Here is a 27,165-nt window from a genome sequence, read left to right on the forward strand (position 1 = left end):
TCTCGGACAGAAAAGGGTGGAGTGCCCCCTCCAGATCGTGGAGGAGTTTAAGTACCTCAGAGTCTTGTTCACAAGTGAAGGAAGGATGGAGCGGGAGATTGACAGGCAGATCAGTGCAGCGTCTGCAGTAATGCAGACTCTGCACCGATCTGTTGTGGTGAAGAGGGAGCTGGGCCGAAAGGCAAAGCTCTCGATTTACCGGTCGATTTTCGTTCCTACCCTCACCTATGGTCACAAGCTTTGGGTAGTAACTGAAAGAACAAGATCGCGGGTACAAGCGGCTGAAATGAGCTTCCTCCATAGGGTGGCTGGGCTCTCCCTTAGAGATAGGGTGAGAAGCTTGGTGAGAGCTCGGAGTAGAGCCACTGCTCCTCCGCGTTGAGAAGAGCCAGATTAGGTAGCTCGGGCATCTAATTAGGATGTCTCCAGGACGCCTCCCTGGTGAGGTGTTCAGGGCATGTCCCACCAGTAGGAGGCCCCGGGGAAGACCCAGGACACACTGGAGAGACTATGTCTCACAGCTGGCCTGGGAACACCTCGGGATCCCCCGGGAAGAGCTGGACGAAGTTGCCGGGGAGAGGGAAGTCTGGGCTTCCCTGCTTAGGCTGCTGCCCCTGCGACCCGAACCCGGATAAGTGGAAGAAAATAGATGGATGGATGGATGGATGGATGGATGGATGAATGGATGGATGGATTTCAGCATGTTTAATGCCAACATTACAGGAAAAAGAAGAAGTAAAAGTTAAATTGACTTGATTTAGTGTAAGGCAGTCAAAAACTGAGAAAAGCTGTAAAGCCACAATAGTTCCAACAATTTTCCTCCTCCACTTCGGACTTTTCGAGAGATGGAAATAGCACATCATAAAGTGAATAGGTGGGGAAAAATGTTTTGGCAGCTGGTCCAGTGGGCCGGGCCAAACTCAGCTCTGTTAATTTTCAAATTGAACTAAAGCAAATTAGTGTCAGGGAATGGTGGCTGTGATTGATTTTTCTCTACAGATGCCGTATAAAGTCTTGTTTAGCTTTATCACAACAAATTTGATGCCAACCGACATTATTTCTTAATCTACCTCGCTCTCTGAGCAGGTGAGAGGCTTTATCCGTTAACAATCAAGTAAACATGGAACATAGTGAGTTTAGAAGACGACACACTCATTTTTCTAAGCTAGTGAGGACTGTAAATCTTCAGGAGGACAAAAGATCTATCAAGTTGAGGCCACTTCCCCAGGTCTCACCTCTCATGATGGGACTTCAAGAAGAGTCGTATTTAAGGTTAAAATTATGTTTGATATGGTTGATTGTTTGATTATGATAGGGTTGAAAGTTAGGATTATAACTTGAGTGTATGGGGAATTTTGAGGCGGGAATATTTTCAGTCAGAGTTGGAGATGAAAGTTATTTATAAAAGAAATGACCTCTAAGCTGTTGTATGAAGCTATAAGATAAACACATTAAAAACACTTACAGGCTGATACCAATTATTTGAAAATAAGGGAAGTTAAACTCAATTGTGGGTGTTGGACAGGTAACTAAGTATAGACAAGTACATCCTTATGATTTACTATTACATCCAATGGACTACATTGGCAGGAAGGGACCAATCACACCTAGACTCATCGTGCCAGGCAGGACCACTCCAAAAACACCTTGGATGCCCATCTGGAAAAACAGCTGGGAGTGCCTGTGGAAGGTAGAAGGTAGATTTATTGTTCATTTTTAAAACAAGTTTAAAAACCGAAATAACTTTTGTTACTCATCCTGCTACTACTTTGGAGTTTAAGGATTAGTTGATTAACATCAGCAGCTACTATGAAAATTCACTCCAGTTCCATGGGCATGTTGTTGCTCGTGGCATCATGCAATTCCTGCAGTGCGTTTTTTGAATTTGCATCAGAGTCTTGTCTCCAAATGGCTCCCACAAGGAGTGTGACTGTGGCCAAAGTTGATGTTGACGAGCAGTGCAACTTCGCGACTTGAGCTGAAAAATTGAAAATAGTTTTAACTTTTATTGTCACGGTTCCTGCCTCTCATCCACCTCCTGCCACTCTGCCAGTGTTTTTCCACTCACCCTCTCTACCTGCTAGCCACACCCACCTCCTCTGCCACCCCGTCTCACTCACCTCTCAGCTGCAGCCCATCAGCAATCAGTACAGGACATAAGCCTCTTCAGCACACACACTCGTCGCCAGATCGTTCTTTCGCAGCATGCAAGACTTTCCAGCGTTTTCCTGCCTGATCACACAAAGCCGACCCTGCCTGTCCCTGACCTGCTCTGCTCGCCTGCTCCCTGGAAAACCTACCTGCCTTTTGTCCCCGACCACATGTTCTGCTTCGGCGTTCCTGATCTGCTCCGCTGGTAACGACTCCTCCGCCTGTCCCCGACGATTCTTCTGCCTGGTCCCCATCGGTACTGCTGCATTCACGGACTGCTCCACTGGCTACGAAACCTCCGCCTGTCCACGACCACTCTTCCGCTCACTCCTCGACGGCACCTCCACACGTGTCGCCGATTCATCGGACGACGGGATTTCCTCCTCGCTGGCGTCGAGTGCAGTAAGCTTCGTCTCTTCCCATCGTCCATTCACCAGAGACTTTGTTTGGGCGATCAGCTCAAAGAACGGACAATTGTTTATACTGCTTCACCTTCCTTTGTGCATTCTCCGTGTTGGTTTAAATAAACGTCATTGCCAACTAGTACTGTTTACCGGCGTACTGCATCTGGGTCCACACCACACCCGTTACATTTATGTGTGCCCAAAAACTGCCAGAAAATAATATGGTTTATCAGTTTCAATGACCTGCAGTGAACACATTTTCCCTGCTTTTTGTAGCCCATTCAAAATATTGTTTTTGGTTGTTTTGTTTTTTGCAGCATTGCAGTACTAATTTTGATCCTGAATTAATTCGTCAGTCCTATTTAGGCTTATGTTGATCCAGGACCATCATCGCCATATTGATCCTGGAAGATTTGCTTATAATCCTGGACCATCACCTCCATGTTGATCTCTGGATAATTTGTTTGGGTTGATCTAGGATCATCATGTTGACCAACATGTTAATTGCAGGTCTTTGAAGCTGAAAAATGATACTATTCTTACTCTTTAATGTTAGTGAACAATATTCTATGTAGGGCTGGGGCAACACTTTAATCGATGTAATTGATTACGTGAATACATAGATTCTGTCATGGTTCCTGCATTCTCATCCTCCCCTTCACTGCCAGTATTTTTCCATTCACCTCACTCTGACCTGCTCTACCTGCCAGCCACGCCCACTGCTGCAGCCTGCTCTCTCCCACAGCTGCAGCTCATCACCAATCAGTCCAGTATTTAAGACACTCCAACACGTTCACTCACTGCCAGATTGTTCCTCTGCCATGCATGACTTTCCAGCGTTCCTTTGCCAGACTACCTGTTGCCGACTCAGCCTGTTCCCGACCAACCCTCCGTGCCTGCCACCCGGTGTACCTACCTGCCTTCTGTCCCTGACCACGTGCTTCGCTTCGGCGTTCTGCGAATCTGACGGCTTCACTGGCAAAGACCCCCCCGCTCGACCACGACGATCCTTCAGCCTGCTCCTCGACGGTACCGTTGAATTCTCGGACTGTTTCCTCGGCTACGGATCCTCTGCCTGTCCCCGACCACGATCCAGCGTTATCCCCGACAACGTTTCCACACGTGTTGTCGGCTCCTCGAGCTACGGGGTTTCCTGCTCTCCAGCCACGGTTGGTTCCAGTTTCGTGTCTTCACCTCGAAGGATTCCCAGAGACATTGATTGAGTAATTCACCCGAAGAACGAACTGTTTATTCGTGAGCAGAACTTTAATATTGTTGGTTGTAATAAAAGTTATTACCAACTAACACAAAGTGTTGGCGTACTGCATCTGGGTTCATACACACCCCGTTTCAGATTCACGTAACGTGCGTCGACGCATCGCACCGTTTTACACAGCGCGCGCAATGAGAGCACAAGATCCATGAATGAGAGCGTGAGCAGAGCCGAGCGTGTTGTTGTGGTGGAAATTCTCTGCTGCTTTTGCTGGTGAAGAATGAAATAGAGACTTCTGTCGGCCGACAAGGTTTTATTTCCTTTGCAAAGAAAAGGTCAATCAACATGTGAGCGGTCAAGATGAAGAAAGACCCCGAGCATGGGGAAAACTGGACATTTTATGCTTGTGGAGAAACACACCCCTCGGTCTCTTATCAAAGGTGTGAGTTAAACTCATCACAGTTCAAAATACGAACGAATTTGAATCTTGATGAGGAGACAGAAGGGAAGGATGTCTCACGTGGTTGAAATACAAAGGACCGACGCCCTAAGGTGTGAGAAACACACCCCTCGGCCTCCTATCAAAGGTGTGAGTTAAACTCATCACAGTTCAAAATACAAACGAATTTGAATCTTGATGAGGAGACAGAAGGGAAGGATGTCTCACGTGGTTGAAATACAAAGGAACTGAATTCTGACATTTTGGTGAGGCGGTGGGAGGTTGTGTGTCTCACAAAGAAGTCAAAATTACAATTACAATTCCTCCCTTTTGATTATTGATTAATCATACAAAATCAAGAAAAACAATAAAACAAAATGGAAAAAAATAAAATAAACACAACTCCAAAATAACTACAACTTGATTATCCGACACATTAATTCACATGGATTTTAAAATGTATCATCATGGCAGTCATTAGATAAAGAAGGAGAAGGGTTTTTGTGCTGCTGGTCTTGCACGTCTAGGTGGTGTCTGTTGAGTTTCTCAGAGTTGTCCCTCGTCTCGTCCTTTGTGGTGCTCGTTCATCGTCGCGCTGCAGTGGCTGGCGTGGACCCACGTTGCTCTCTCAGCGATCTTTACGGCAGGGTGCGTTGTCAGGAGTATCTGGAATGGACCTCGCCAGCGTCTGGAATGCCAGTGCTTCCTTCTTAGGTCCTTTATCATCACCCAGTCACCAGGTTGGAAGTTATGGAGCGATGTGGAAGCTGGAGGTGGAAGGGCGGATTTCACCTGTTGAGAGATTTGAGAGAGAAGGGAAGATAAGTTTTTGCAATATTCTAACATGTCATCCTCACATAGGCCAGTGGAGGGGAGTGGCCTGGTTACAGGTTCCACTCCTAGGGATGGAGGTCTGCCAAAAAGAATTTCAAAGGGACTCATGTTTACTCTGGATCTTTTCTCATTCTCATGTGCGTTAAAACGATCGGCAGAGCTTTTGTCCATGACAATCCCGTTTCCTCACAACACTTTGCTAATTTTGATTTTAGAGTGCCATTTTCTCGTTCGACAGCACCTCCACTGGCCGGATGATATGCACAATGTTGTCTGAGGTCAATGGAAAGAAATTTACTGACTTGGGTTATTGCAGAATTGATAAAGTGTGAGCCGTTATCGCTACTCAGTTTGGTTGATATTCCCCATCTGGGAATAATCTCCGTTAGCAGGGCTTTTGCTACCACTTGGCTGCTTTGGTGCTTTGCTGGAAAAGCTTCATCCCATTTTGACCACATATCAACCATCACTAAGCAGTATTTCTTCCCTTCTGCTGGTGACAGTTCTATGAAGTCCATCATCAAATGTTCAAATGGTCTTTCTGGTGGTGGGTGAGCAGCGTGTGTGATTGGTTTGGTTTTACCTGCGTTATGCGTTGCACAAACCATACATGAGTGACAGAACTTCTGCGCATGAAGAGAAAAACTTCTGGTGAATCAGTGTTGAGTTACTGCATCTAACATCCCCCCTTTTGACACATGGTCCAACCCATGTGTCAATTTTGCAAAGTGAGGGAAGAAATGTTTGGGCAGGCAGGGTTTGTTATTTGGTCCTCGCCACACTTCGTCTGTTTGTGAGGCACCACAGCGTCTCCACAGCATCTTCTCTTGTGGTGTGGCAAAAGATTGTATTGCTGTAAGAGAGCTAGGAATAGAGACAGGTAGTGAAACAAACACAGCATTAGGGCGCATGAGTTGGAGTGCAGCTTTCTTTGCTGCAGCATCAGCTCTTGCATTTCCTAGAGAAACAGAATCTGAGTTGTTAGTATGAGCAAGGCATTTACAAACAGCGATTGATTTTGGGAGCAAAATGGCATCTAAGAGAGCTGCGACTTTGTCATGATGGAGAATAGGTTTTCTGTCAGATTTTAAGAATTACCTGTGTTTCCACAGTGTGCCAAAATCATGCACAAACGCCAAATGCATATCTTGAGTCAGTGTAAATAGTCACAGTTTTGTTACTTGCCAGTTTGCATGCCTCTGTCAATGCTATTAGTTCTGCTGCTTGTGCAGAATAGTGAGAGGGGAGTGGACCAGAGATGAGAGTATCATGATTAGTGACCACAGCAAAACCAACTCTGTTGCGACCAGTTTGTGGGTTGCGAGAAGCAGATCCATCTACAAAAAGAACCAGGTCTGAGTTGATTAGTGGTGTTTCCTGTAGATCTGGTCTTGCGGAGCACACCTGTTGGAGGATAGCAACACAGTTATGTTCCTCTCCATCATGTGGTGTGGGAAGGAGAGTTGCAGGATTTAAAACATTGCATCTTTTGACAGTGATGTTAGGCATGTCTAAAAGTATTGTGTTATAGCGGAGCCATCGTGCTGTGGAGAGGTGAGAAGTTTTTTGCTCAAGCAGAATCATGGACACAGCATGTGGGACCAGGAGAGTTATGTCAGAGTAACCCACAATGTCTCTGGAGGCCATAACTGCCTTTTCAGCAGCGCCCACAGCTCTGAGACATCTTGGGATCTAGTTTTGAAGAAAAATAAGCTACAGGGCGTAGTTTATTTCCGTGATCCTGCAACGAAACAGAAGTCATACATCCATTTTTCATCAACTGTTTGAGTGAAAGGTCTGGTGGGGTCAGGTAAGTCCCAAAGTTGGAGCGGTCTGTAAGTCAAGCTTTAGTTCAGTGAAAGATTGTTCTGCTTCAGGAGTCCATGTGATTTTATTTTGCGATTGTAGACCTTTGCCATGAATGAGAGAAGAAAGTGGAGCTTCAAGAATGGCATAGTTTGAAATGAATTGTCTACAATAAGAGCACATGCCAAGAAATGACATCATCTGTTTCTTTGTGATGGGTTTTGGAAGATTCTGAATTGCATCTACTCTTTTTGGTGAGTTTTTCCTTCAGAAGTAATGACGTGACCCAAGAAAACAACTTTTTCCTGGACAAATTGAAGTTTAGACAAACTGGCTTTGTGACCAGTATTTGCGAGGTGTTTCAAGAGTTTGACTGTATTGGCTTCACACTGCTCTTTGGTAGGGCTGCAGATCATTAGATCATCAACGTACTGTAGCAAAGCAGTACCTGGAGAGGGAACAAGGGATTCAAGACTTGTTTTGAGAGCGTCATTGTAAATAGTAGGACTTTCACAATAACCTTGGCATAGACGAGTGAATGTGTAGCCCCGTCCATTGAAGTTGAGAGCAAACCAGAATTGACTTTCTGGATGAACTGGAACACTGAAGAAAGCATTAGAAAGATCCACCACCGAAAAGAATTTCGCATTTGGTGGGACCTGAGACAAGATGGTGTAAGGATTTGGAACATTTGGGGCTCTAGGTTGGAATGATGCATTCACTGCTTGCAGATCCTGAACAAAACTCCATTCTGTTGGTTGATTCTTATCCCTGATTTTCTTGACAGGGAACAAAGGTGTGCGCACTGGAGAGTCCTCACAGGGAACAATTACTCCTGCTGCTTTAAGAGACTCAAATACCGGTGTTATGCCATCAATGGCTTCTTGTTTAAGTGGGTATTGAGCCTTGCAAGGTCTGAAGTTTGATTTTGGAGTGATGACAACAGGTTCACAATTTTTGATGAGGCCAACATCATATTTGCTGACAGCCCACAGTGTCTTAGGGATCTCCTGTAGGGCTGGAATTTCTGAAGCTTGTTCTTCAGTCAAAAAGGAAAAAGATTTAGAAGTGCTTTGTGGTACCAGCTGGGTTGTTCTTTGAGTGTGCACAACAGATGTTAAAGTCTTATAATAGCACTGCAGTGTTGGTGGAAAAAAAAAAAAAAGGATCGATCAGATGTTTCTTGCCAATCGGCTGCGCGCTGACATGTTTTTACAAATGGGCCCAGATCTTCCCAGTTATCTGATGTGTGTTTTGCAAGTGTGATGTGTGGGACTGAATGATCCATGGTATACACATCACATTGGGTTGGTGTGAGAGAGACTGATACTGCACATTTATGTTGTGTCCAATAAATGTGAGTCAGAGTAAGTTTGTCTAATCTGTCTCTCAACCAATATTCCTCATATGGTTCATCAGGTCCTGGTGATACATGAGAGGTGCAATGCAGATCCTCTGGTATCATAAAGTCTGTTGCATCTGTTGACACTGTTTTTCTGGCTTCATTTACAAGCTCAGAAGCAGTGGATGGTTGTAATTTCCATTGGTATTCATAGAGTAAATTTGATGTGTGGTGAACAAAGGAGTGTGAAAGGTGTGGTTCCAGATCGGATAGTCTGTGAACTTTTACACCTTCTGGTGTTGAGATCAGGCAAAGGCCTAATTTGCACATCAAGTCTCTGCCCATCAGGTTAATGGGGCAGACTTTTGAGAGTAAGAATGCATGTTTGAAATTTGCATTTAACTCATCCTCACATTTGAGTGGGACAGTAATGTTCTCTTTAATTGTTTGACCTGATGAACCAATAGAGTGCACGTAATTTCCGCTTAGTTCTGGTTTTGTAGTGAGTTCTAAAGCTTTTAGCACAGAGTGTGTGGCTCCTGAATCAACTAAGAACACAACATTTTGGTCTGAAATGGTCAACGTATGTTGTGGGAAGTTCTTGAAATGCTCAGCTGCGTACTGAACATATGTTAAAGCAGTTACATGTCTATTGTCTGTGCTCTCAATAGATTGTGTTTTAATATGTTCAGTATGTATATGTGAGTGTGGTGCAGTACCTTCTTTGGACCTTACAAGTTGGTTTGGCTTGTCAGCAGGAGTCCTTTCCTCTCCGACAGCCCCCGACCATCCTCAGTCTGAAGTATTCTCTGGATCTGATGTTGGTGTAGTAGGACAGTCACGTTTCCAATGTCCAATTTCACCACAGCGATAAAAGGCATCCGTGGCAAAATTATTGAGATGTCTGCTAGCTTTTCTTTCGCTGTTTTTTCCATGGCCACGTCCTCTGCCTTTATTTTCTTGACCTGGTTTTCCATGTCCTCGAGTGGTTGTGTTATACATGGTTATTGCTGCCATGTGAAGTTCTTTTTGTGCTGTTTCTTGTGGTTGTTTTAAACTCCTGGCAAAACGTGAGGAGTTGCTCAGCAAATATTTTTCCTGATGCTGTGGGGTTAGGTAGGTGTTGAGAGGCTGCTGTGATGTCAGCAGAAGTCCATGCACGGAAGACCAATGTTGCACCTTCTGGTCCGGACACTTCAATCATGGGCATGTTGAAGGTAGCATCTTGATTTGGGTTGCGCAGTCTTTGTGCAATTGGAGAGGAGGGTTTGCCTGTAGTGTCTTGTGATGGAGAAGAAGCTGTTCCTGGACTTGTCCTTTGTTGCATCAGGCTGGAGGGGTCTGTTTCTCTTCCTCTGCTGGGCGTTGTGGAGTTGTATGGTGGTGGAGCTGAGGGATGAGAGGGTGGGCTGCCGTCGAGGTCTGGGTCCAACTTCAAAGCTGTCAACTGTGGGTACAAAGAAGGCGAAATCTGCGAGTCATGTGTTCTTTGTGAATGTGAAGTGTCGTTTGTTTCAAATGTTTCTCGTGAAAGAGGTAATTGTTTCTGCATCATTTTCTTATTTCAGTTTTTCTGCTTCCCCTTTCCCCTTTCCACATTCAACATTCTTTTTGACCCTCTATAGTTTCTAATTTCTTAACAGAAATTTTTTTTTTTTTTTTTCTTCTCATTTCTTGCTCTTTTTTTTTTTTTTTTTCTAACGTTGATATGTTTTTTAAACTGAGGGATCCCCCTATTGGGAACCCAATCTCAGCTGTCCAGACATTTAAATATTCTAAGCTTTTATCCCCATACTTCTTTTTCATCACATCCACAACTGGGCTCTCCGGAGGCATGTCACCGGAGAGATTACCCCCCATTTTTCAACAAAAATGTGGTACCCGTGCACGACAGTTACAATACAGACGTCTCTGATAAGGATTGCTTCGTTAAGCTACAAGCAATAAAAAGCATCCAAAGTTTTTAAACTTTGACCCCTGAGCTAAGTTACCCTAACTCAGACACAGCTTGTGGATAGAATGAGAAAAGAGAGTATGTTGCCGAATTAAACCCAAATTTTAAAGAAATAGAATTTAAATGTCAATATTTCAATGCCCACCAGATGAATTTCTCTGACTTGCGTTCTGGGAATCCCAGCGGTGACGATCTGGGGCGTCTGCGGACAGTTCTCCCTTCTCAGAAGAGGATTTGAGGTTGGAGACTGGAAAGACTTTTTCTTCCAGGATGGCCCGTCACTGTCCGCGTTCCGTCCCAGACGATCACTCGAGGGATCCCACTTCTGACACCAAATTGTGGTGGAAATTCTCTGCTGCTTTTGCTGGTGAAGAATGAAATAGAGACTTCTGTCGGCCGACAAGGTTTTATTTCCTTTGCAAAGAAAAGGTCAATCAACATGTGAGCGGTCAGGATGAAGAAAGACCCCGAGCATGGGGAAAACTGGACATTTTATGCTTGTGGAGAAACACACCCCTCGGTCTCTTATCAAAGGTGTGAGTTAAACTCATCACAGTTCAAAATACGAACGAATTTGAATCTTGATGAGGAGACAGAAGGGAAGGATGTCTCACGTGGTTGAAATACAAAGGACCGACGCCCTAAGGTGTGAGAAACACACCCCTCGGCCTCCTATCAAAGGTGTGAGTTAAACTCATCACAGTTCAAAATACAAACGAATTTGAATCTTGATGAGGAGACAGAAGGGAAGGATGTCTCACGTGGTTGAAATGCAAAGGAACTGAATTCTGACATTTTGGTGAGGCGGTGGGAGGTTGTGTGTCTCACAAAGAAGTCAAAATTACAATTACATTGTGCATTTTATTTTAAAACATTTACAGGATGGGGTTGTGAGCTGTGCAGGAGCTTGTATAACTTCATAAATGAGTGGAATATGTACTTATAAATATGAAAATACAGCACTCATATCAGTAGGCAGGGGTATGCCTTAAGGCCAGTTAAGGCTTGACTATTTTGATGCAGAAAGAATGTACTAGTTATAATTATTTCTGTTAGAGAAGAGTTATATTGCACTAATTGCATTAATTTTATTGTAAGATGTTGCTTGATTTGAGGTTTGTTACTGTAACAAAGAGTAACTGTTTTGTTACTCTTCCTGAAAATGACTTGAATTTTACATGTTTTTTTTTTTTATTTTGCTGTTGGATTGCTAAATGTAGATTGCACTACATTCCTTTTACTTGAATGGAATATTCTCTTGCATTAATTTTATTTGGAGATACTTTATATCAGACTGTAAAACACAGACTACCAGTTAAGACTGGGCTATTTTTTGTTGGGGAATAATGCCCTGTAAATTTGTTGTTATATTAATCGAATAATAGAAAAATAATAGTTAGATCAATAAAAAAATAATTGATAGATTAATCGTTTAATCAAAAAAATAATCGATAGATTAATCGATAAAAAAAAATTATCGCCCTAATTACAGCCCTAATTCTATGTTTCCGGTAATTCAGGAGAATTGCTGCTTTGTTGATGTTGGATAACTTGTTTTTGTTGATCCAGGACTGTTATCATCATGTGAACCCGAGTTGATCCTGGATGAGTTGTTCATGATTCAGGGCTATCACAACCATGTTGATCTCTGGAAAACTTGTTTGGGTTGATGCATAATTTATTATCTGATAATTTATTATCAGGAGCCTGATATATCTTGTTCCTCTTTACCATAGAGCTAATGTCATCCAAAAATAAATCTATTAGCTCTGTTGATGCATTGCATAACATGTTCCACCATTACCATAAACACACACACTGTAGTTTTGTCTGCCTTGTCACCAGCGATAGCTGTGGCCAGAATCATATTGTTTTTGCATTGTCTGTCTGTCCGTCCTATTCTCATTAACGCAATATTTCAAGAACGCCTCTCGGTAATTTCTTCAAATTCAGCACAAAGGTCCACTTGGACTCAGCGATAAACTGATCAGCATTCTCCATTCTCCATCAGCATTCCACGACCGCAAATACTCACTCGAGCACCATGTGGAAAAATTCACTTCTGAAAATAGTCCCAAACAAATGCACTATTTCCGCCTGTTTGAGAAGCATTTTCTAGAAGCGACAGTGGGCAGCTGTGTTAGAGCAGCTGAGCCCTTTTTAATTGAATCATATTAGTGACCAATTTTTAAGGGTTTACATCATCAAATATTGAAATAAATTTACTCATTGCTGGTTTTGATTGGCTTTGTGTTGATAATAAGAAAAATATACAATAATGCCAGACTTACTTCACTCACTAGCACTGATTGGTTATGATTGCCCACATTGGAAGCTGGCCACAGTAACATGAACTCATTGTCAGGATGAATGAATGTAGGAATGATTGAATGAAAGTAAATGAAGTCAGATAATCAAGATAGTGAAGCTGTGTCTAAACAACATTTAAAAATGGAATGATTTTAATTGGCATGCTATTCAACAAAAGATTTTGCAATTATTCAGTTTGACTATACAACATAACACACAACACAGTTAATGTTTGTGTGTGAGATTGATTTACTGATTGATTGATTGATTGATTGATTGAATGAAAGACTGATTGATTGATTTATGTCTAAAATACAACAAAAACAGTAGTTAAAATGTGTACAACAAAAGAAAAAAGTAAATAAAAGACATAATAAATTTGATCAGAAAGTAACCTTAATATATATATAAATTAAGGTTATTTTCTCTCTCTATATATATATATACATATCAGCTACCGGCATCTGGCATACTATGTAGGTACAGTTCGACTGAACTTTTGCAACTTGTTGTTCCGAGCATAGTGATCAAACCACAGCTAAAAGCAATGTTGGGAAGATTAAGGCTCCGTAGGACAGTGGCCTAGAGGAGATAGACACACTGGCTCAGGAGAAAGAAGAAGCGATGTGCACAGAGGCAGATGAGAGGCAAGTGGGCCGGCTTGCTGGCTAGGCTAAAGGCTAACAACAGACCCGCTCTTCTGATGCTCATTCTGGCCAACGTCCGCTCATTAGACATCAAGGTGGACTTCATGTGACTCCGGCTGACCAGCTACAGAGAAATGCGGAACTGCTGTGCATGTCTCCTAACGGAAACATGGCTTACCAGATTGACAGGCTACTCCTCTTCCAAGCTGACCACAACCACCTGTCGGGGAAATCTTGTGGAGGGGGCCTCTGTGTTTACATCAAGAAAGGCTGGTACACAAACTGTAGTCCGGTGAGCAGCCATTGTCCTGAATCAGTGGAATATCTTTGGTTGAAATGCCAGCTGTTTTACCTGCCCTGGGAGTTCACAGTTGTGTATATCATAGCTGTTTACTTCCCCTTGGGTGCTAATGTCAGAACAGCACTCAGGGACCACATCTGTGAGCTGCAGAGCAAACACCAGGAGGCTTTTTTTGTGGTAGCAGGGGAATTTAACCAGGCTAAACTGACAGACATTTTGCCACACTTCTACCAACACATCTCCATAGCAACCAGGGGAAACAATACACTGGACCACATGTATACCGACAGACGGGAGGCGTGCAGAGTAGTGTTCCACCCCCACCTGGGCTTCTCTGACCATATCTCAATTCTTCTGGTTCCTGCTCATCAACCTGTGCTCATAGACAACAAGCCCACACAGAAGACCATCACTGTGTGGCCCAGTGGAGCAGCTTTGAGTGCACCAACTGGCAGATATTCAGAGAAGCAGCAACTGGTGAGGACAAGTTGGCCTTGGAGGAATATGTGTCATAAGTTTGTGTCACCACAACCAGGAAAATAAACGTCCATCCCAATCAGAAACCCTGGGTGAGTGGAGAGTTGCGGTCTCTTTTGAGGGCACAGGATTCAGTCTTCAGCTGCTGGGATTAAAACCATCTCTCTGTAATTGGGTCCTGGACTTCCTGACATACAGGTCACAGACTGTTAGGATCCATTACATCTCATCTTCCATCATCACACTCAACACCTGCTCCTCACAGGGATGTGTCCTGAGACCCCTGCTGTACATGCTCCTCACATATGATTGCTCTGCAAGGTATCAACGCAATCATATAGTTTGCAGACAACATGGCCGTGGTTGGACTGATCTCCAACAACCACAAGTCCATGTGCGGGCAGGAGGTGGAACATATTGTGGACTGGTGCAGAGAAAAAAAATCTCATCAATATGGGGAAGACTAAGGAGATGTTTGTGGACTTTAGGAGGAGAAGACACACCCCATCTCCCCTCTTCATCAGAGGAGCAGCTGTGGAGATGGTGTCCATCTTAAAGTATTTGGGCCTGCACATCTCCAACAAAAACTCAAATTGGCCACCAACACAGCCAGCATAATAAGGAAGGCTTACCAACACCTGTACATTTTAAGGGGGCTGAAGCGGGCTAGTCTCAGCACTGCTGTCCTGACCTCCTTTTACTGGTGTGTGGTGGAGAGCATCCTTCATCACTCCATCACTGTCTGGTAAGGCGCTGCAACCAGCAGCTTCCCTTCATTGGAGAAGGGAATATATGTCAACAGGTGCAGAAACAGAGCTTCATGTATCATGAAGGACCCCACCCACCAGGCACATGAACTGTTCACTCCCCTCCCCTCAGACAGGAGGCTGCGCAGCCTCTAACCAAGAACAACAAGGTTAAAGTGCAGCTTCTTCCCAGAGGCTGTGAGAGTCATGAACTCCTGGCCTTTAAGTCTGTCTACTGCACTTTGCTTCACTGCTGTTTTATTGTATTAACATGCTGCTTGGTTTTTAACGGTGTTTTATTTAATATAGGATTTTAGCTTTTTTTTATTACTATTCATATACTACTACTTATTTCTAACATCTATTTTAGCTAATAGTATTTATCTGTATGCTGGGAAACAAATTTCGTTCCTTTATGTTTTTAGCATGTTTTGAATGACAACAAACACCTGGCCTCGGTGTGCTGAAGCAGTACCGGTTCACCCAATACACACACTACGCGCGTTGCGTTGGGCCCCGCAAGACAAAAGGGCCCCGTGGAAAAAAAAAAAAAAAAAACATCACAAGGTCACCGTCCATCGCGCGCGTGTCCCACATTCCGCATCAGCCTAGCAAGAAAGCGTTTAGCACGCCACGATCATTGACTGTATAAGGCCACGATGAAGCGGAGTTATCCCTCCGGAAATGAAAAAAGGAGGAAGAAACAACATGAGAATGAACTGCGGGAACAGCAGTCAGGTAACTCTCATCTCCAGGTGGGAGAGTAGGAGGGACTTGTCTGTGTTTGACCTACATTAACAGGGCAGTGAGCCCTGGGTGAACCCCGGTCTCTGTGTGCATCTTGCTGGCTTCTATAATTTTAGTTGTAGTGTAGTTACAACTGCATTTAGACAAAATGGAAAATAATGGATAAATATTGACTAAGATTGAATTTTGTTTGCTTGGATAGCCCACAGGCAAAAATCGATGCAGATATCTTAGTAAATAAATTGAAATTTGTGAAATATTATGACAATGGTGCTAAATAAATAATAATTATATAATAAATAATAATATAAATAAATACCTACATTTGGGGTATATGAATGTAAAACAAGTGCAGCCAATTTGATGGAGCTGAATTAATAGTAGCCCATATTTTACAGAGATACTTAACTTTCTCACCACAAGCAGCACAGACTCCAGCCAGTCAGCCAGTGGAGGGACAGAGCCAGCTTCATCTAGGACAGGCACAGATGTGCCAGTTTCATCATCCAGTGCAGGCACAGGCACAGATGAGCCAGCTTCATCATCCAGTGCAGGCACAGGCACAGATGAGCCATTTACACCTTCAACCGGCACAGATGAGTCATATGCAGCCACCTCAGGCAGTACAAGCAGCACAGGTCCAGTACAGCCACCGTTGTCAAGTACAGACACAGGGGAAGATCAGGCAGCCTCAGCCACTATTCACACAACCACGTGTGCACAGCAAGAATCAGAAGCTAGCTCAGACCCTAAAGCAACAGTCTCTGCTCCACCAAATGATCCAGCAGACTGGCCTCCAGTCTTAACGGACTGTATGCGGACTGAGTTAGTGCGCAGAGGTCCATTCAAGCCAGGAGTGGATTTTTCTTACCCCAAAGACAAGTCCAGAAGAGGGTTTCATCCAGGGTTATTACAGAGACGGCTGTCAAATGGTGAAAAGATTACCAGGAGCTGGCTTTCATACTCAGTGAAAAACAGCGCTGTGTATTGTTTTTGCTGTAAGCTTTTTTCCACAAAAAAACACAAAATAATAGGAGAAGGTGTTAATGACTGGTCAAATATCAACGCCATTCTGAAGCAGCATGAGGGTAGTCCAGAACACACAAGCAATATGATTAAGTGGAGAGAACTTGATCTGCGCTTAAGTCGTGGGAAAACACTTGACCACATAGAAATGACAGCGTTGGAGGCTGAAAGAAAGAGATGGCGAGATGTCCTTACACGCCTCATAAGTATCACACAGTCTCTGGCTGAAAGAAACCTAGCATTCAGAGGTTCATCAGATAAGCTCTTCCAACCAGATAATGGAAACTTTCTAAAAGAGGTTGAATTATTAGCTAAATTTGACCCTGTTTTGGAAAATCATGTCAGCAGAATTAAAGACGGAGAGACACATGCTCATTACCTTAGTAAGGACATACAGGATGAGCTGATACAGCTTGTGAGTGACAGGATTCTCACAACTATTGTGACTCAAGTAAGAGACTCAAAATACTTCTCCATTATCTTAGACTGTACGCCTGACATTAGTCACCAGGAGCAGATGTCCATTATCCTCAGAAGTGTGGCTTTAAAGGGACAGCCAGAGATAAAGGAGCACTTCCTCGGCTTTGTTAATGTTGAGGCTACAACTGGCTTAAATCTGTCTGCAGTCATCTTGGATAAGCTGACTGATCTGAAAATTCCATTTGACAACTGCAGAGGGCAAGCATATGACAATGGGGCCAATATGACAGGTAGACACCAAGGAGTACAAGCCAGACTGTTGAGAATGAATCCCAGAGCTGTGTTTGTCCCATGTGGTGCACACACATTAAACCTCATCATTGCAGATGCTGCCAAATCCTCCAAAGATGCTGTTGGTTTTTTTGGCTATGTACAAAAGCTGTTCATCTTCTTTTCTGCTGGCACACAAAGATGGAATATCTTGAAACAATATGTGAACATAACAGTGAAGTCATGTAGTGACACAAGATGGGAGAGCAGGCTCCAAAGTGTCCATGCAGTCAGGTATCAGGCCTCTGAGATTCGAGAAGCCTTACTGGAAGCCAGAGAGAAGATTAATGATCCTGTGGCCAAAGTGGAGGCACAGTCACTTGCAGAGGAAGTTTGTTCTTACCGCTTCTTGATTTGCTGTGTAGTGTGGTGTGAGATACTGTCAAGAACAAATACAGTGAACAAGCTCCTACAATCTGCTTCAATGCAGCTTGACATAGCTGTGCAGTTAATCTCAAATGCAAAAGCCTCTCTCACTCTATACCGGGACACTGGATTCTCAGATGCCCAGACAACGGCCAGAAGCATTTGTGAGGAAATGAATGTAGAAGCTGTTTTGAAGGACAAGAGGCTGAGAACCAGCAAGAGGCATTTTAGCTACGAAGCACCTGATGAGCCAGTGACTGATGCACTGCGGAATCTTGAAGTCAACTTCTTCAACATTGTGGTTGACTCTACAATAGCATCCATTGATGAACGATTTGAAACACTGAACCAGGTGAAGACTAAATATGGAGTAGTGCTGAACTTCAGCACTGCATGTCAGATGTCCAGTGACTCCTCAAAGGCTCAGTGAATGGAACTTGAGAAAACCCTGACCTTCAACCAAGACTGTGACATCAGTGGAGTGGATCTGGCAAACGAAATCAAGAATTTACCTGACCTACCATCAGGTAATATGACTGCCTTGGAGCTGCTTTCTTTCCTTTGTGAGAAAAATCTGGAGGAACTCTATCCTAACCTTTGGATAGCCCTGAGAATTGCTGTCACTCTGCCTGTGACAGTTGCCTCAGCTGAGAGGAGCTTCAGCAAGTTAAAAATGAGAACTATCTGAGATCTTCCATGTCCCAGGAACGTCTGAGTGGTTTGGCCATCATGAGCATCAACCATGATGTGGGGAAGCAAATATCATATGAAGACATCATTGATGATTTTGCATCAAGGAAGTGCAGGAAGGGACACTTTTAATGGTGAGTTATTCCAAACATTACATACATGCATAATACTGTATGATTGTTTGTTTACACATTTAGTTTGATTTGATTTGTTCTGATTTGGTCTGAATTTATTCGTAGTTAGACCAACAGGTGGCGACAGTGCAATATGTTTAAAGGGGGGATAAGTGGAAGCGCTGGGTGTCAGGTGCGACTGTTGAAAATTTTTGGAGTTCAGTTAGAAGGGCCCCTTAGCAGAATTTTGCCTCGGGCCCCATGGAGGTCTGAACCGGCTCTGTGCTGAAGTTACTTAAGATTGGCAGCCAGCCATTTCTCCATCTCTCCCCTGGCTGACTCCACAGGCACGCCACGCTTTGGTTATGGTTATGCTGGTCTAAGTTTTCCCTTTTGCTATGTTCGCACTTTACAACACTGCCACACACACATGTTCCACTCCTGCACACCACACAACACTGACTTTACTGATTTCCACTTCCCATCTTGTAGATATTTATTTTGTTATTTAATTTAGTTTAATCTGGTCTAATTTGGTTTAATTGGTTTAATAAAGTATTATTTGAAGATTTAACATGGTGTTGTCTCCCTTGTTGTTGAGACTGTTTTTCCTTTTGGGGAGATACGCCATGTGTTTCTGGAAGCCTTGGTTGGTGAAGAAAGTTTTGGGTTGTGTGCCATTCAGAAAATAGTTGTCGCTGTTTTGTTGCACTGAACAGAGATCTCTCCATCAGGTTGTAGGGCACCATCCTTTAGGGATTGTGTCTGTTTGTTTTTTCTGCTAGTGTGGTGGGAAAGTGGCAAGAGCAGTTGTCTCAGGGGCACATCTATTGCTGCTAAAGGGGTCACCATTTCATGGTTGCTCTCCTGGGAAGTTGCTCTGTAGTCATTGAGTGCATATAATGTTGATTATTGCAGTCAATGCCGTGCATAAATAAACACCGCAAGTACCACACAAAGTCTAGGGTTGAGTTTTAGCTAGCTTTTGGATAGGCAGTTAGGGGGAGGTTCTCTGTCAAGGGCCGCCAATGGCCCAAGTGTGAATCGGACAGTATATAAATTATTTTCTTACTGTTTTTTATGATGATGGCTTCCATATCTGACTTTTTTGTGGTGCCCACTTTGGCATTTGTGCATACTTGTAAAAAGGCTCAGTTAATGGACATAGCTGACCATTATGATATTGTTGTTGCTAAGAAGATTCGTAAAGCTGAGCTTAGAGACACTGTTTTGTTGTCTTTGTTTGAGCTCAGTGTGTTGTATAGAGCAGAGCTGAGGGCAGAGTCAGTGCCCATGTCAGTGTCTGCACCAGCAGTTGTGCAGGTGGGAGGTTTTACTTTTGAGCAGCAGAAGGAGCTGTTGGCATTGATTTGAGCAGGAGAAGCTATGCAGGTATATTGAGAGAGAGAAGAGGTTTGAGTTAAACCTAGTTTGTGCGGACCCCAATGAGGAATTGAGTTTTAAGCCATTGTTGCTGATGCTATTGTGTTATTGGTTGGAAGTGACAACCGTGTTCCTAACGAGCTGCTACGTGATACAGATGCAAAGCATACTGATGAGGGGGGTAGAGATAGGTTTCCTGTGCCATGGCATTTTGTAGAGCTGGACTGTGAGTTGGGGCATGGTGTTGTTCCTGTCGGAGTGCGCCCTGAGTTGCCTATTGAAGATGTCTCTATGGTTGTGGGTAATGATGTAGCTGGTAGCCGTGTATGGGCTGGTGTTCCACCACCGCCTGTTGTTGTTTTCAATCCAGTAGTGCCTGGGGAATCAGAGGAGGGTAGTCTGGTTTTGCCTGGGGTTTTTCCTGCCTGTGCTGTGACGCGCATTGAGCCGAGAAGACTCTGCCAATGTGTCCAATTCCAGCCATGAGCCACCCACTTGAGCATTTGATAATAGATTCTGTAGGCCCATTGCCTCGCTCCAAGTCTGGTTGTGTTCAATTGCTAACTGTTGTATGATGTATCAAACACGAGATATCCTGCAGTGTTTCTCTTGTGCTCAATTTCTGTTAAGCCAGTAGTTAGTGCCCTAACTCAGTTTATCTCCACTTTTGATAGTCCACATGTGATCCAGAGTAATCGGGATTCTAACTTTACTTCCCACATATTTTGGCAGATTCTGAAGGGGCTGGCGGTGAAGCACAGCAGGGCATCAGCCTACCATGTGTAGAGCCAGGGGGCACTGGAGCGGTTTCATCAGACTTTGATGTCCATGTTGTGAAAGTATGGTATGGAAATGGGAAAGGACTGGGAGGAGGGACTGCCATTGCTCATGTTGGCAGCCAGGGAGGCTGTCCAAGAAAGCACAAGGTTCAGCCCCAATGACTTAGTATTTAACCATTCTGTGTGTGGTCCCCTGGCCACGCTGCAGGATGGGATGGTCCAAGGTGAGGCACCTAAAAACGTAGTAGACTCTGTTTATGGGTTTTTTTGTCATTTGTATGTTGCAAGGAAGAACTTGGAGGGTGCTCAAGTGAATCAGAAGAGACAGTGCGACCACAATGCTGTGCAGCGTCAGTTTAGCCCGGGGGATCATGTGCTAGCTCTCTTTCTGCTCCAGGCATCACCATTTCAGGCAAGGTTTGCTGGTCCCCATACAGTTGAGAAGCAGGTCTTTCTGTTTCTGTTTCTGTTACTAGTGACTCAGTTGCCCAGAAAGTGGTTGCTGAGTCTTCATTAACTGTCAACTCTGTACTTTCAGGTCCTGATGTACCAGGGTTGGGGTTGGACAGTGAGAGGGATGTTGAAGGGCGATCCTGTCATGTATGGTAGGCTAAGAAATTCTGAGTCATTATGTCAGTTGGACAGATTGTGAGTCATTTGCCTGTGTCACACAGAACTGAGCAAATAGAGTTGAACAGAAAGTTCCCAATGTTGTGATACTCCGACACATACAACTCTTATCGAGCATGATATTGACATTGGTACCAATCCTCCTATCAAGCAGTGTTTTATCGCTGTTCAGCAGATAAGCGCAGGGTACTAGAAGCTAAGGTTCAGTATATGTTGGATAACCAGATCGCTGCACCATCTTCCTCCAATTGGGTCTCACCTAGCTTGCTGGTTGGTAAGTCAGATGGGGCCCCATGGCTTTGTAATGACTAGGTTAATAAGGTCACCAAGGTAGATTCCTTCCCCTTGCCCTGCGTGGAGGACTGCATTGATCTGGTTGGTTCTGCTAACTTTTTTAGCAAGTCTGACTTATTGAAAGGGTACTGGCAGGTTCCGTTGACAGCTAGAGCACGGGAAATATCTGCCTTTGTGGAACCTTTTCGTTTGTTTGAGTATACTGTACTGGGTTTTGGCCTTCGCAATGCACCTGCAACATTTCAGCACCTCATGAACCTGGTGGTTGCTGGTCTTGTGGGTTGCACTGTTTACCAGGACGACGTTGTTGTGTTAAGTGACACATGGGATGATCACATCCAACGCACTGTGTAAGTGGGGTCTGGAGTTAGCCCAGATGTGGGCTACACTGACCCCCTCACTTTCCTTTGTTCATTGTGTTTAATTTGTATTAATCTGGTCTAACTTGGTTTAATTGGTTTAATAAAGTATTGTTTGAACATTTAACATGGTGTTGTCTCCCTTTTTGTTGTGACTGTGATTGAGCCAGATCATGACAATATATAACTCCTGTCTACATATAACTCCAGGTTAACATGTGGTATGCATTTGTATATTTTTTGGCACACCGACGAGAGCGTGTGTAAATGTTTGATGTATTATCTGACGACTGCTGGGAGCACCTGCGTGCAGCACTGCAGCTCCCAGAGATCCTGCAGGACACGACTGGTTTATATGCAGTCAATGAATTTGAGAATCAAATACTTCAGTGGAAGTTACCTACAAATGTAATGTGTGTGTGTGTGTGTGTACTCGTGTGTGTGTGTGTGTGTGTGTGTGTGTGTGTTGTGTGTCTGAATGTGTCTCTACAGCTGACAGGAGACAAATGGTTCTAGCTGTGGAAAGACAAACATTCCCATCTCCAGTTCTTGCCTGATCACAACCTCACTCAAATTCCTATCATTTCAATTTTTGTTTAAAGAAAAAAAAAAGGAAAAGAAGGAAAAGTCAAAAATAGGCATTTCATCATCTGTCAGGCTTTGCAATGTGCTGACTCAATCCACGCCTGTTGAACCTTTGATTTTCCAGCATTGCCGTAGTGATTAATAGCTCAATCTCAGGCCGGCTAATGAGTTTTATCAGGAGCTGCTGGTGATTAATTAGAGACAGCAAAGAACATGTCACTGCTTTATTCTGGCTAAGCCATTTCTTCCATGCTCTAATTCTTCTCTCTATAAAGAGATAGCTGAGCCCCAGGTGACATTTTTAAACAGCTTTGAGGTTTGTAAGAGTTCCAGTTTTGCAGGCTGTGGTCAGATCAGCACAAATACTCAACCCTCTGACAGCTACTCTGCAACAGAGGGGTTATTCAGCATCACATCCTTTCACTCATCTCAAAAAGTGGGTATATTTCTAATTATGATAGTTTTATATTTATAATTAAGTTACAGAAAAAATATCATGGCACATTTTAGGTCAGTTTTTGTTTGGTTTGGTTTCTGCTTATTTTCAGGATTCAGGATTTTCTTTTTTTTTTTGTTTATCCTTTGTGCAAATTAGTTAGATTCCTTTCAAGAACATTGGGCAAAAAGTAAATGACCAGTGTTCTGAATATTGCAAGAAATAAGTAGAAGATTATTCACAAATTATCCATAAAAATGATGGGAAAATGTCCAGAAAACCTCATTTATAAGACTTTTATGTTTAAAATGTGCTTTGAGCTCATCACATGTTATTTATGTAAAAACCCAAGCAGCAAAGTAGTTACCCATACACTATCAAATACATGTTTTGGGGAAATATGGACAATATTTCCCTCTGAAATGTTGTGGAAATGGAACCACATCAGTACAATTGTCTTAAAATTGTATTTAAATACATTACTAGAGTGAATGTATTTTATTACATTACAGCATTTTTTCCCAGAAAGGGTGCATTACAACCTGTGGACAATTTGTTGGTCAACTGACAGTTTGAAAGACATGAGGTATGGACAATCTGATGAGGAGACTGTTGTATCCATGGACTCGGTTCAGACAGTCACAAACATCGACTTCATATATGGTCACAAATATGGAAACATAGATGCCTTATTGGCTGCTGCTCTAAGTTTACTGTGGTGCGTCTGCGCTGGTGCAATATTGGGTAGATAAAGATCTGCTAGTTAACAAATACATGTATGTATTGCGTGTATTAAGAGATGCAGATTTCACCACAAAATTGACTGTAACTCATTTAATTCTGAACTGATTTTCATGAAATTTGTTTTGATTTAAACATCGGTGAACATGATAGTGGTTGCTTCTCTGAATTATTTTCAGTGGAAATGGACTTGAACCATGGTGTTTTTTGCACTATTTTTTTTTCTTTTTTTTTCATTATTATTGTTATTATTATTATTATTATTATTATTTATTGATTTATTTGGTTATATTATTAACAAACTTTTTTTTATCCTTGTGTGCTTTTGCTAACCTGCTAACTAGTCTTTTTGCTTGTACTTTTATTAATTATCTTTAAACACTAGATTTTGTTGTTGTGATTTATTATTGCCAAAACAGGCTGAAAGTAGTGAAAGTTTTTGTAACCTTTTTTTTTGTATATCTTCTGGCTGCCAATAAAAACAAAATTTAAAAAAAAATAGTCATCTGGAGGAAAAAAAAGAATAAAGCCAGGCATTGCAATTTTCCATAAATATAAGATGATGTGAACCACAGATCTCACCTTGTCGATAATTATGTAATCATCCTGTTGATTGTTTCCTCTGGAGAGAAATAACAGGAACCATGCCATCCCTCATGAATGATGTAACAGTCTGCTCTGTAATAAGTAATCTTGGTGTGACCATAAGTTGTCACAGCCCTCTGTGTGCAATTATGGTCATTTTAAAAATGTAAGAACACACTGTGAGGTGTACCATCAGCGTTACATTCTGTCACACACATCTCATGGGCAAAAGAGTTCAGTATGTGTGGAGGGTGAGTACAGAGGTGATGCTTGACCTGCAGTCTGTGACCATGTCATACACTGCAAGACAGAGTTCAAAGTTGAGGTGACAGAGAGCAGAAAGAGCAAGGAGGGAGGCAGTACTTTCTTTTTTAATGAAAAAAGCTAAAACTGTTGTAAAGCTGGTTGGGGATAGAAAAAGATTGAATTCTATGTGTGTCTCCTGTTTCAGACTGAATATTGGAAAGAATGACCTGGTGACCTTCTATGATGGAGATGACCTTACCGCTAAAGTTCTGGGTCAGTACGGGGGATCTAAGTCCAGGTTTAAGCTCTATACCTCCACCGCAGACGTCACCATCCAGTTCCAGTCTGACCCCGCCACCAACATCTACGGCTACGGCAACGGCTTCATCATCCACTTCTTTGGTAAACCATAGAACCAGTACTGACAGATGATCTACCACATATATCTCCTGTCCACAAAATTAACCCCCAGTTCTGTTTAGGGCTTTTAGAATTTTGATGCTAACTAATAAACCAGGCATGGTTTCTACCAGGTTTACAAAGAACCATTGTAACCAAGGATATGTCATCAACAATGGCGTTGCACAATGGGGACAGGGGCAGCTGTGCCTCAGGAGGTAGAGCGGTTCTTCCATTAATCAGAGGGTGGGTAGTTCGACTCCTCCAAGTCTGCATGTTGAAGTATCCATGGGCTAGATACTAAACCACAAATTACTCCTGATGAGCATTTCATTAGACTGTGTGAGTGTGTTTGAATGTTAAAAAATGATAAGCAGGTGGCACCATGTGCTGAAGCCTCAGCCACCTGTGTGAGTGTGTGTATGAATGTGGCATTTAGTGTGAAAGCGCTCTGAGTGGTCGAACGACTAGAAAAGTAGTTTGCAAGTGCACGTCAATTTAACATCAGCCAGAGTGTGCAACAAAAATAGACAAAGGATGTAAAATTTCAGATTCTATTGATTACCTTCACGCTCATGTTGTGTTATAAAAGAAAAAAGAAATAAAAAACAACAACAATGAATCGACCATTACCTCTTAGGGTCAATTTTGAAATTACGCACCCTTGTATCACTCTCTCATTTTCAGAAACAAGCTTTAAAAAATATTATACATTGACATTATTTTCCACTTTCATATACTTAATTTTTCAACCAACATCAGTCATTTTCATTATGCCACTGTTTTTTTTATTAATGTGCTAATGCAAAGTATATTTTGTTTTGATTATAACAGCCTGGGATATGTCAATGATTAGCAGCAACATAGATTTTTTATAGATTATTGTTTTTGTGCAGTGTCAAATACTTACACTTGTATTGCTCTGCACACAAAATGCGCTTTTCAAAATCAGGTTATAAAAAATATTATAAATTAATATTTTCTACTTTCATTGAGTTCATCTTTTCAACCAGCGTCAGCCCTAATCATAATTATTAAATATTTATTAATTTTCTTTAAATTAACCTTTAAATGCAAGGTTTTTGTCATGATGCCACTATGTTTTGAATGAAAAAAAAAAACATCATCATCACAGCCTGGGATATGTCAATGATTAGCAGCAACATTGATTGTGACGGTGCACCAAGTGGAAATAGCATGTATTTTCTCCATATACCAAATATGGTAAAAATGATGTCATCGGGTGGAAAATAGTAAAAATGACAAATTCTTGGGCAAAAGCCCAGAATGACACCCAGAAATAATACAATGCATGTTTTTTTATGCTTTGGTGGCTGTGGGATGAAAAATTGCAGTTTGAATAGGTTTCAATTGAGCAGTTTTTGCACTTAACAGTATGAATGTAACAATGTTGCTTACACAGTGTGTTTTAGACTTATTGTAGGAGCTGAGCTGGTAATTCCAAGATTAAACAAAAATACACAATCTTGCCAAAATATATGCCATATGCATGAACACAACCAAAAAATGAAAAGTGCTTAAAATGTGCCAAACAGAGAGCCACAGGACTGCTGGCAATCTCGGCATACTTACATTACTTACTTACATTCTTAAGCTAGCAGGAATGCACTGGTATCATGTGAAACAAGACAATCCAAGTCCTCTATTGGTGTAAGTCATGTTATGCTGGCTTGTAGTCAAGGGGTTTAAAATATCCCCAAAGTAAGGCTAAATTTTGACGATGCTAAATTTTAGGCTAAAATTTGATGAGGGGAAAAACTGCATGACCATAATCAAAGGGATCCTCTGATCTCAAGATCAACAAAAATAGCTTCTATTGGTACCCATGAGTCTGCCCTTTACAGACATGCCCACTTTATGCTAGTCCCACACAGATTCGAGCAAAAAAACATGCAGTTTTTTGCATGCAGTATAAATGTGATATTTTTGCCTGTTTTAAACATGGTATATTTAAGTATATCAGCATACTGCGGTCCATAAATAGTCTCAGAGTTGCATAAATTGGGTCTGACCGGACAGCTTAGACTCTTGCAGATTAAATGAGCCCAATTTTAATTATGTATGATGATGTTAGCTGCCATGGTATGGCCATTTCATTGTATAAAATATGTATAAAAAATGACCTACTAATGACCTACCTTGAAACATAATGAAACTTAACAGCCAGAGACTTTGGGCATTCAGAAGATGGATGGCTTTCCTGATAACGTCTTCTGTGAGAAATATAAAGCCCATCTTTGCCTGAATAAGGACAGAATGTTTTTTTACCACCACAGTGCACTTAAAAAGTGTCAAAAAGGTTCCTGTATGGGGAAAAAAATGGCAGAAACCAGTTCACATGTTCCAGTTGCAATTAATAATGTTTGTATTTGTCTTCTACATTTTTTGTGA

At 42.5% G+C, this 27,165-nt stretch overlaps 1 protein-coding gene across 4 annotated transcripts in view; it reads left to right on the top strand.

Annotated features, from left to right (window-relative positions):
- The window catches only part of sez6b (seizure related 6 homolog b), a 422,519-nt gene that overhangs the window by 356,245 nt on the left and 39,109 nt on the right, over window positions 1-27,165 (top strand). For all 4 annotated transcript variants that reach the window (XM_088079418.1, XM_088079416.1, XM_088079417.1 and 1 more), the window contains exon 10: window positions 24,560-24,756. In XM_088079418.1, the coding sequence (XP_087935544.1) occupies window positions 24,560-24,756 (197 nt within the window). The remainder of the gene's footprint in view (window positions 1-24,559; window positions 24,757-27,165) is intronic.

Source organism: Plectropomus leopardus, chromosome 6 (genome assembly GCF_026936395.1).
Source record: "Plectropomus leopardus strain MGB_pleo_1.0 chromosome 6, ASM2693639v1, whole genome shotgun sequence".
Taxonomy (NCBI): Eukaryota; Metazoa; Chordata; class Actinopteri; order Perciformes; family Serranidae; genus Plectropomus; species Plectropomus leopardus.